This window comes from Spermophilus citellus (assembly GCF_964194105.1).
Source record: "Spermophilus citellus genome assembly, chromosome: 6".
NCBI classification, from domain to species: Eukaryota; Metazoa; Chordata; class Mammalia; order Rodentia; family Sciuridae; genus Spermophilus; species Spermophilus citellus.
The window spans coordinates 69,514,757-69,527,169 of NC_138187.1; the positions used below are offsets into that span (position 1 = coordinate 69,514,757).

The following is a 12,413-nucleotide window of genomic DNA, read 5'->3' on the forward strand; positions in this document are numbered from 1 at the left end:
TCTTTTACTTTAAATTCTTCAAAAGCTTTTAAAGGTTTTCAGGATAAAATGTAAACAATTTATATTAGGCCATGATCCGCTGTCTACACACATCTTAAATCTCATTCCTCACTATGATCTCACAGGTACCATATACACCATCCTAAGAGAGCTTGGAACTACAGAAATCTAGAGATGGTCTCCATTCCACATGTTCCATATAGCCTCTCTTTACCCAGTTGAAGACTCTCAAACAGTAGTGCTGTACTGAAGCAATATCTCTCTGGGAAACCTTCTCCACATCTGCATCTACTTCCTTCTCCACCTGATTTCCACAAAGGCTGGGTGGGTGGCCCACCCTTTGATGCCATAACAACCATTACATTCAACCACACAGCTTATCAAGAGTTGGTTACCACTGGGTTGGATTGCTCCTGGACCCTCAGGAACTTACAGCCAAAATATCAGACGCTAGGTGCCCTGTCTCATTAATACATCCTTAAATACTTCAGTAGTTTTAGTATAATGGGATATCCCATTTGGAAGATTGCTCAGATATTTTAGAAAACCACAGGAATGTAAACCAAAAAAGATGCATTCTAACTGTGATTTTGGTCAAATATTTAAATATTTTCCTCTAAATAAAAAAGGCTATAAATGAAGATTCTATAATTCACACACCTTAGATATAATTTTTCACTGAATTTTAGCTTAAGTTACTTTTAATCTGGAAAAAAAATTAAGGAAGAGCTTTCACTACTTCATACACACACACGCAGGCTGCATTCAGAAACTTCCTAAAAACAAAATCAAAGCTCCTTTTCTTAAATGGAAGGTAATGTTTAAAAATACAAGTTAGCATAAAATGATAGTATATATTATTCTTTTTTTTTTTTTTTTTTTTTGGTACTGGAGATTGAACGCAGGGGTAGTGGACCACTGAGACACATCCCAGCCCTATTTTGTATTTTATTTAAAGACAGATTCTCACTGAGTTGCTTAGTGCCTCCCTGTTGCTGAGGCTGGCTTTGAACTTGTGGTTCTCTTGTCACAGCCTCCGGAGCCGCTGGGATTACAGGCGTGTGCCACTGTACCTGGCCCTATATTACTTTTTCTTTCTTTCTTTCTTTTCTAGCATTTCAGAACATTCAACTAACTGCTAAATGGATTAACTGAAGGGAGTAATTCATAAAGTGCTTTGACTTTGGAATGTATATCCTGAATTCTTTCATAGTAATTTTAATCTAAATGGACTCTGCTTTTGATAAAATTAGACTTAGTTTGTATTTTTTTCAAATATTTGATGACAAAAGGGGCAGCATACTGAGAAGCAAAAAAAAAAAATCTTAAGTTATCAAATGCAATGTGCTATTATGTAGCTAATAAAACAACAAAATTCCCCTAGTAGTTCTCATATTACCTGATTTAATAATGTAAATTTAGTTTCTTCCAATCTCATATTGTAAGAATAAATTATGCATGTTTTAGAGAAATGCTTTTCTACCTCCTAAGAGAACTACATGAAAACAAGGCAAGCTACTCGAAAGCAGTATGTCCATCTTTGCAAGACAAAGTTTTTCATATTTAAAGTTCTGAATATTACATATCTTAAAATCACTAGTTGCAATTAATAGGAGATATTTGGTTCTGTTTCATCAACTCAAATCCAAAAAGCTGTTACTAAGTTAATAACAGGGCTTATAGTTTCTGGCAATTTTTAATTATGAATAAAGAGATTATTTTTTTTTAAAAAAAGGAAACAAAGCAATGTTACTGCATGCATTTTCTTGGTAGCAACAGAACTGATTTATTGTGGGGGATACAGAAGCTGCTTGCTGAGAGCCAGGCTGGGGGTATAATTTGCATAGAAGAAGGAGCAGATAGATTGTAGATGCCCTGACCTGTCAAACACAGGTAGGGTCTCAGAGATAATGGGTCCCAGAATACAAAGCTCCATCTCGATCCAGACAGACACACACAACATGGAGAGGCCAGATGGATTAAATGAGAGACACAAACGCTGGCTTCTGCCATCTCTGCAGGAAGAACGTAAGTGCTACAGAAGATGACAGATACCAGATACCGCATGGATCCCGCCCCAGTCTCTTGGCCCCCAGTGTAGTGCCTCTGCCATGATTTCAACACTGTGGAGAAGAGGCAAGCCTGTTCAGAGCCATGAAATGCAGTCACTGGGGATGTGCTTGACCCAGTTGACAAGAACAATCAACCATGCCTCTGTGTGCATCTCTCTAGTAAAGATGAAACATACCAGTAGAAAACAAGAGACTGGATCAGTCTGGGACTTTCTGCTCCTCACCAACTGTCCTCCACTACCTGTTAGTAGCTTTTCGACAATAGCCCACTCTCCACGACAGATTTTGCAGGGTGCACTGCGTCCTTGAAGACGTCTGTCTAACCAAAAGACTCCTCAGACAATGGTCCTCTTTTCAGAGCAGTGGTGATTTGGCGTTTTAATTTCAACAGGCGACCAGAACTGAATCACAGCACAGAACAAGAACCTTCTGGCCCAGTATCCCACAGAGGGCAAAAAGTGGAGGGCCCGTTGCTGAGGCATAGGACTGAAAAAGTGAGACTGCAAGAGCAGGGTCCAGTGATGGAAAGGGTACAGAGCAGGTGGCAAAAGCCTGAACAGACATGAAAATGATGGCACTTGGGAAAATAGAGGAGGAGCTAATGGAGCCAGCTGGCCTTGCTCACAACCCTGAGGCATAAAAGGCATTTTTGTCTCTCATCATCATGACCACCAGCACTGAGGGCAACTTGATTATTTGTTTGCTTGTCTGTTTTTTTTTTAAAAACCTTTATTTATTTTTATGTGGTTTTGAGGATGGAACCCAGTACCTCACACGTGCGAGGCAAGTGCTCCACCACTGAGCCACAACTGCAGTCCCAGCTTGTCTGTTTTTAAAAAAGTTTGTTAAGATGGTGAAGGTCTTGTACATGCAAGGCCCAGTGTAGGATACAACAGGTATAGTGAAATGTCACTGATGACCTATTACAACATATTGAAAGTCTTTTTCTGTCCCCCATATTTCTTGCACACCAGCAGCAGTTAGCCCAGAGCTTGCTCACTGATTTGACAGACATTCATGAAACCCTCTGATTTGACCAACCCTGGGCCAGAGATTGCAGGATTATAACAGATCTCACAGGAGGTATGAGGGGTTATCAGGTAAGGTGTATGTAGGCAAGAAAATGGGTAGATAATCAGGGAACGTTAAATCTAGAAGCAACCTCAATCTAAACTGCCTAAGTAAGAACTGGTTAAATTTTCTCCTAAAAACTGCAAACCACAGATTTTAAAATCTAAAATTTACAAAGAACTCTAATGCATAAAAACAAACCAAAAGCAACTGTTAGGGCTGGGGTTGTGGCTCAGCAGTAGAGCACTCGCCTAGCATGTGAGAGGTGCTAGGTTAGATCCTCAGCACCACATAAAAGTAAGTAAAAAAAAAAAAAGCAACTGTTAAGGCAGAGGATAGGTAATGGTAGGTAGTGGGATAAAGCTCAGGGCCTCCTCCACGCCCCCAAATTAGGAAGTACCTCTCCTGACCAGAGATCACATCACACAGTTTGAAAATCAGTGACTTTATTGTCCAAATCTTCGGTTTTACAAATGAGGAAATTAAAGCTTAAGGGTTTAAGTAGTTTGACCCAAATCTCAACCTTGTTAGGAGACTGTAGACTAGCATAGGATTCCTCTTTGAAATTCCTCATTCCACCTATTAATATATCAACATTATTAGCTGTAAATGAAATTTATAATAGTTGCTTTTTGCTTGCCATATCTAAACAGCAGCAGACTGATCTGAGAATTAATATTAACGATAGGACTTGAGAAAAATATAGTATTTTGTGGCATGCTTTAGAGCATCTGCCACAGGTGTTTTTCTAGTTCTTATCCAGAAGTGCATGTTTGTCTATTTCCTCTTTTGTTTTTCATTTGGAGATAAGTAAATGAATGTTATTTCCATTAAGAATATGTTATTTAATCAAGGTGTGGTGGAGCACACCTGTAATTCTGGCAAGTCGGAAGCCAGAGGCAGGAGAATCACAAGTTTAAGGCTAACCTCAGCAACCTAGTAGGCTCTAAGCAACTACTGAGGCCCTGTCTTAGAACAAAAAAAAATTGAAAATGGATGTAGATGCTGCTTGGTAGTTAAATAACCCTGAATTCAATCCCCATGATAAAAAACAAAACAAATGCTATTTAGCATTTTAAAAGAAAAGTATATATGCTGATAAAAGCAGTTGTCCATCTTAGTGGAAAACTCTGGAAGCTGTCCCTGTAGAATGAAGAACTGCTATGCATGAATGTCCTCCAAAGGTTCATTTATTAATGGCATGGTCCCCAAGGGGGTGCTATTGGGAGGTAGTAGAACCTTTGAGATATGGGACTGTATGAGGGTGTGCCATCAAGGGCAATTGTGAACTAATCTCTTGGTATCTTTCAGCTTCAACAATCGTGATATGAGCAGTTTGCTTCACTACACACTCCCCGCCATTGATATGCAGCATCGTCACCAGAGGCTCACAGCACTAGGGCTACCTAATCTCAGACTGAAACCTCCAAAAATGAGAATTACATGACCCTTTTCTTTGTATGAGTTAAATGCATCAGGTGTTTCATCACAGTAATATGAAGCTGGCTAACACCAAAATGTAGCATGTATTCAATCTCCTATTTAAAATGAGTGACTTATGAGAAAACTGAACTTTATCAGGATCTTAAATAACATTTTAGTCAGAACAATAAAAAAGTTCAAAACCACATAAACTATACATGCTAAAATATAGCCAAAGTACTACATTTTTTATTAAGTTTAAACCCAGAAAAGACAAGTAAAATCTTTAAGTGTCAAGTAATACAGATTAATATGGCAAGAAATCATTAGAAAAAGAGAAAACTCAACAGGGTCAAAAGCTCTTATGACTCAGGATCTTGGAGACCAGAATTGGCAGCTAAAATAGGAAATATGTTCTTCATTTGGCAAGAATAGGCAGCATATATATGAAAACACTGGCTGATTATATTGAAGAAAAAATGTCCAGATTTAGATGAAGAATTAGGCAGAGGTGGGGAAAAATGCAGCAATCCTTTTCCTAAGTTTTATTTGCATGTAACAGTATGGCAGAAATATTCATCTTCCCAAACACTTTGTATGTTACAGGCAAAATTATATAATTTTGCTTTCAATCTCCTAAGAATGTGTTCTTTTTAATTTAAAATTCTTTTTCCCCACTACAGTCTTACTTAGACATGTGTGATAAGAAATGGTTTACATAAATGTTAAAAAGAAAGTGATTTACAATCCATAAAAATTATCTCTACTTTCTGGAATAATTTTGGGCTTCAGTACCTCCAACTTTTCTCTAAGAAAGAGTTAGGTGGATAAAATCACATTTAACTTTAAGAAAAGTGAAATGTAAATTATTAGTATGAACAATATCAATTAATCAATAAATTTTACCGTTAAAAATGTCTAAGACCTTTCCCTTCTAAGTAAATACATTACTAGAGTTAACCCATCACTTTAAATGAAATGGTTATTTTTTTAAAAATAAATATTGAAGGATAAGTATAACTTGCATGAAGCATTTTTTTTTCCACAGTAGAAAACCATCTCAATCAACTTGGCTTAAACTATCTTGTCATTTGGAAATACAAACACATATACAAATAAATTTTGCTAGTTTAGTTCAAGTAAAGCAATAGTAACAAAAATGTGCTTTCAAGATCATTATTATACGTATTCACTGGTACTATTACCTTATAGACACTATACAACAGTGATTGTCAAAATTTGGGTCTGGAGATAACTTCAGACCCCTAAAAATCATTAAGAACTCCAAACAATTTTTTTTGTACGTGATTTATACCTACCAATATGTATTGGTGTAAAAATGAGACAGCTTTAGAATATAAATTTTTAAAAAGTTGGGTAGAGTGGGGAAAACCTGTAATTTCAGCTTCTTGGGAAGCTGAAGCAGGAGGATCATAAAGTTTTAGGCCAGACTTGGCAACTTAGTAAAATCCTGCCTCAAAATTAAGACATAAAACGGACTGGGGATATAGCTTAATGGAAAAGGGCTCTGGTTCAATCCCGAAAGCCAAAAAATAAAAATATTAAAAAACAAGAAATCAATTCATAGTAATCGAAATTACATTTTCACAAAAATAACTATGTTATTTAAAAGGAACCTGAGAACAATGCCGTTCCATATTTTTCTTCAAAATTTTCATTTTATCACCAACTGAAGAGAAATGATCGTATCGGACACTACATTCAGTCTAATGCAATATCACATGACATATGTCCCTAGAAAACCCCACTCTATACTTGAGAAAGAATGAGGGTAAAAGGGGAAATAATCATTTTTTTTTTATTATGAAAATAGTTTAGATCAGGGAGGTCACCTTGAAGAATGTTAGGAATCCCCAAGAGTTGCCTGAAGCACACTTTAAGATCCAGAGCTCTAAGGAGCCAATTGTAACTGGTATTCTTTAGCCATTATAAACTTACATGTCTCCATGCCTTCATCATCATCATCGATGGCAGGTTTATCATAAGACTTGTCAATAGCAGCTCTGAAGCTCTCATTGCATCCCCTTCCTCGGATTATGCGCGGCCGTGGGCGATGGAAAGGAATATCCCCATTCAAAGTCACCTCAGCTACTGCTGTCTGCAGACTCTCCAGTGAGCTTGACTTCTTCAGACCCAGGGAAGGTCCCACATCCCTGTTGGGGGAGCCTTGAAGATTCAAAAAAAAAAACAAAATGTTAGTTAGAGGTAGGGGAATATTACATACCCAAATACCTATGCATTCTAGAAAACTTCTGGGATATAGGTCATTTGCTCAATGGTAAGCACTAGAATGTGAATGATAAAATAGTTAAATAAAGTAATCATTACTAATTTTCATTTTTCCCAAGTTTATATATTCAATTGTGGTTTTTTTTTCTGTATTTCCACTGGGGAACAGTCTAAGTTTCAAGTTTCCATTTTTATCTGAACAGATGAAATTTTTGTCAAATCATTTTGCTCCGGATAATATAAATAATCTAAATGAACCAGAATAACCAAGAATCTCATTTTAAAATTCAGAGATTATAAAAAGGTCAAGAAACCGAGAGTAAGCTTTTAAATTCAACTGAAATCATTTTCTGGAAATATAAAGTCATCTACAGCAGAAGTTAAGACATTTATACCAATGAGCTTCACTGAGACCCCTTCCCATGGATAAATGCAGATATACAACCCGTCACCAATACAATTAGAACAATCTAGCACCAGGTAGAATTTATTAGAATTTTCCTAATACTAGAAAACAAGAATGTTCTAGTGAAAGAGCAGCCCAAGATTGTAAAAGAAACAAATGGTGTGAGGGCTCTCTCTCAGAAATAGGGAAAAGAAATGAGATCAGAGGTTTGGAAGTGAGTGCTTACATCTCCAGGCCTGGGAATACTACCTGTTTGAAAAACATGTGAGGGACAGAAGGAAGATCACTTAGCAATTACCAAGAAAATTTCAGCAGGATGGCAGAGGAGAATTCAGGGAATTAACAATTTGGCTCTATTTCTTGAAGATCCAGGGCAGAAAGGCCTGAGATAATACCAATAGTACCCAGGCTTAGAAGGCAATCAGAACTGATTTCTTTAACCAGGTAAGACAGCCTCATCCATCACTGCCTGACCTGGCACTCAAAGGTAGACTAATTTAGCCTCTACATGGCTGAAACACCAGCTCTGCACCACCACCTGGGCAATCCAGGTTACAGAACTGGTTCTTCACTTATCCTGTTAAAAAGACAGATGAAAAAAAGGGGAGGGGAGGAGAAATAAATAGTTTATCTCTACATGGGGTCATCAGACCATATGTTGATCAATAATTAAGGAGTAACCTTGTCATGTTATTACCTCGAAGACAAATAGTTGTGACATGTGCTTTTCATAGCTCAGAGTATAATACAAAATGAAAATTAAATTGAGAGAATCAAATTGAGAATTCTCCTTTTTATCTTCATTTGTTTTATCTTTTACTTCATTTTCACAATGGTGTTAGTTGTTTCAAGTAAGAACAGATTGTTGAAAATGTAATTATATACAGAAAGGCAGACATGACTCTAATGATGAAATGATATTCTATATGTTATCATGCTTGGGAGAAAATGATGATATGTTTAGCTTTCCCAATGCATCTTTGTATGTTTCACATGAATATTTCAAGGAGATCAATCTTACTTTTTATCTTCATAGCATTATAATTTTTGGCAAATACATTTTCTAAATTAATCATAAAAGTTATATCACAGCAAAGAAAATGAATTTTCTTCCAAAGAACTAAACAAAAGGTAAGAAATCAAGAAATATAATAAAGGGGTGAATCATATCTGCCAGAAATATTTACCTTTATATTTCCTAGAATTAGTATTTGTAAAAAAATTTTTAAATAAATTATGCCTTTAAATTTTCATAATTTTCTGTCTGTATTTGGGTTCTATAAAACATGTATTAGGCAAATATTTGATGTTTTCTTGGGTTCATCAAAGGTGTGTATATATGAATGCATATGTGTGTATTTAGAGCTCTAAGATTTCATGTTATAGGCAAGGATTATCACAAAAATATCATTTACTAAATATATTAAGCTTATGAGGTTGCAGTGAATGTACTCAAAGCAACAAAACTATAATAATGAACGTAATAACTGGTATGAATATGTATTAAAATTGAGTGTCCCTCAGCATAAACACAGGAAAATCTGCAAAGAAAAATAATGGTGAAAGTAAAATTAAATAAGCAATAAAAATTTTTAAGTGGGATTAGGAGTAGAGATCCATGGTATAGCATGTGCTTAGGATGCATGAGGCCCTGGGTTTAATCCCTAGTACCCCCTCCCCCCAAAAATTTATCAGTGTGACTCAGAGTTTTACCTATTTAATTTTTTCCTTAAACTCATAACACTATGATACAAAATTTTAGCAAAGTGTTGATAATAGTAGATGGTTGATACTGAGTTTGTGGAAGGGAGGTCAATCAACTACCTTCTCTGCATTTATATATGATTGATATTCTTTAAAATAAACAGTTACATAAAAGATCAACTCTATAATGTGTCATTCTATGACAGGGACTGGCAAATCAAGGGACAATCCTGAAAAATTTCACTGGAATGCATGCGCACACCCATTTATTATTTCACTGTCTACAACTACTTTCATACACTTGATCTGGGAATAAAGATCACAAGCATATTTTCTTCTCTAGATCTGTTTTGTTTTGTTTTGTTTGCATTCCTGTGGATCTAACTCAGGGCCTTGTACATGCTAGGCAAACACTATACCATGAGTTATATCCCAGCCTTAGATCTGTTTCTCTATTTCTACTTATTACTACCCCTCTTGCCAAAACTCAATGAAACAAAAACTCAAAAACAGTGACTAATGTCTTTTGCAAGGGTCAAAGGAAAATTGAATTCAGTTTTCATTAGGAAAGGCTTAGAACAAGACAGATGATCTATGCTAAAATGCAATTACAACTCTCCCCAAAACCCTTGGACAAGAATAAAAATCATGATAATCTTGAAAATTCAAATGAAATGAAGAAAGAAAAAATAACTGAAAACATGTTACTAAAATTGGGTGGAAAGAATCCAGGTTAAAAGTTTTATTAATGTAGATCTAAAACCAATAGCCCAAAAGGCACTTTAATATCTATATAATAATTTTTTGTCAAGATTTTCCAATTTACTTTGGTAGAAAAGATTGCAGATAGTACAGAAAAATGTTCTTTTCATCTAGTATATAACATTTTAAAAGACAAGAAAAACATGCTTTGATCAGATTATAAAATTTGCCTATTCACTGGGAAAGTTACATAATGCTTTCAGTTAAAGTCTGGATATCATTATTTTAAAAATAACAATAAATTGTTCTTTTCCTTGTAGTAGCTTTGACCTGGTTACATTAAATATTTTCCCTATTTTACTTAATTGGCATAGTTTACAAAATCATGTCCTTTAGCTGGAGCAGTTCAAAAGGGTCTCTTAGTAACATTAACGTAGACAAGGGCTACTTCTTTAAAAAACTAACAACTTTAAAAACTAATTTCCCATTTTACATATGTAAGCTATCAAATAATATTTTTCTTTAGTCCTGCTTTAAAATTTCAGTAAATTTTATACTTGATAAGAAAAATAACTAGTTAGTAAGGGCTGAGTTTATAATTAATTGCCTTGTAATACAGTTAATCTTATGATTTATTGAATGTAATTTTTATAATCTATCTTTTACTCTACAGAACATGATAACTCCAACTACGTCCACAATAATCTTTACGTATGTATGTGGGATACACATTTTTTCAAGCAGGCTAAAACTAATTACTACTGCAGGTTAAAAGGTGAATTAAAGCTAATTAGTGCTAAGCGATGTAACTCAATTATCCTGGATCTAGAATAATTAAAACATGATTCCAACTTATAATAATGAAACACAAGTGCTCAATTGAACAAAGCACATTCCTTAAACTATATTTAAAGACTTTTCTCCACTTTTTTTTTCATATAACAACATAAAATGTACAACATAAAACCCAGGTCAGTATAATCCACTATTTCTATGAAATGGTCTAGCAGTGTTTTTTATAAGCAATGAATTTAGAACAAGTTCACAAAGATATGGAGCCAATATGCATTATATTGTCTACTCCAATGCAAGTTAACTGTAAGTTAATCCAAACACCCAAAAAAGAACCAAGGTTTTCTTAGTGATCAAAGACAGCAACCATGTACAGTTTCCTGTAGTAAAAAATGTTTATATTGTAATGTTATCTTTCAAATCAAAATCAACACTTTGAAACTTGGATGTAACCTAGACATCACGTAAATTACTTAAAAACTTAACAGAGTCTACCATAGAGAACAAGTTTTCAGGATTTTGCTTTTTCTTAAATGAGGATAAAACATTCCTACACAATAATTAGAAAAATCTAGGAACTCGGTGTGGCGGCATATGAATATAAGCCCCAGCTACTGAAGAGGTTAAGGATGAAGTTTGATTGAGCCCAGGAGTTCAACAGACTGTGGACCCCATCTCAAAAAATGAAGAAAATCTAGATTGTTTCTAACATTGTAAATGCACTACATTGCATTTCCATTTAGTATGTATACCACTGATGAATCTGTTCTAAGAGAAAATTTTTCCTTTATTACACAATTTGATTTCCCACAATGAAAACATCTGTGCAAGACTGGAATACTTATGTTTACATGCAATATGATTGGCAGCTCTATAATTGTGATAAGCTCCTTGGACCACTGTTTCTATGGCAACAGCCTAACTGTCCATTCTTACCTGCTTTCTGGTCATCCACTGTATTGAGTTTAGTCTCGTCAGCTACTGTTAAAAGGTAAATGTATAATGGTTAGCCCAGTTAGTCCCCACAGCCCAACATGCTTCAACCATTCCCAGATCTTTACAGTTAGGTGACAATTCTTAGGTAATATTTCATGCAAATAATATAAAACATCAAGCAAACATTCATAATCAAAAATTAAAGGAGAAAAAAAAAGCAGTGTCTCCATGCAATATGCCAGTCATTTCATTTCACAGACGTGTGTTATTTATATGTTAGCATATCATAATTAGCCAAGGCAATGCATCGCCAAATTTTTCTTATATGCATCTGATAAATTAATGCTTTTAGTCTTGAAGTGCAAACAGCCAGAGAATGGTATAAGGCACATTTGATTAACAATTTTTTTAATCATTCACTTTACAAATTTAATTATTATTATTTTTTTTGTGGATTTGGATTTAAAAAGAGACACTACCTGATTGGTGTCTGACTGAACAATTATTTTATTTTCCTCCTCTCATTTGCTCCCATTACTTTATACAATAAATATTCTCTCAAATTATTTTTATTAATTTGATTAAATGTCTTAATTCTCAAAACACAAAGAGGTTCTATTAAATAAACCTTAAAGAATAGCAATGAAAGGAAGATATCATAAAGTACCAAATTCCAGACATGGATTGAGATAATGGTTTCTCTCCAAAATTTTTGTCTTCTGGTTAAAAATCCCACAATAAACCAAATATAATTTCAATGAAATTGTTTTTTAAATAGCCAAAAGTGTTAAAAACATTTCAGATTTAAAAATAAAGATATGTGAATATAGCATGATATGCACATGTGCTTGTTTCCTTTCTCATAAGAAAACATATTAACATATTGCATATTATGAAAACATGCCACTTATGAGTAATACAGTTATCTCAAACTCAGAGGAAAACTAATTTTTGCCAAATTGCCACATTTCACATTTATTTTCTCTATTGCTCAAAAGTAAACAGACATGTGTTTGGGACTACCAATTTTATCCTGAAAGCATCTAAACCTTATTTAG

The 12,413-nt window shown here is 34.7% G+C and overlaps 1 protein-coding gene across 16 annotated transcripts in view; it reads right to left on the bottom strand.

Moving 5' to 3' along the window:
• The window catches only part of PARD3 (par-3 family cell polarity regulator), a 692,586-nt gene that overhangs the window by 232,069 nt on the left and 448,104 nt on the right, over positions 1-12,413 (bottom strand). For 12 of the 16 annotated variants that reach the window (XM_081300388.1, XM_081300389.1, XM_081300382.1 and 9 more), the window contains 2 exons: positions 11,356-11,400; positions 6,525-6,752 (listed from right to left, as the gene is read on the bottom strand). In XM_081300388.1, the coding sequence (XP_081156514.1) occupies positions 6,525-6,752; positions 11,356-11,400 (273 nt within the window). The remainder of the gene's footprint in view (positions 1-6,524; positions 6,753-11,355; positions 11,401-12,413) is intronic. The other 4 variants (XM_081300386.1, XM_081300385.1, XM_081300375.1 and 1 more) reach the window with 1 other exon arrangement.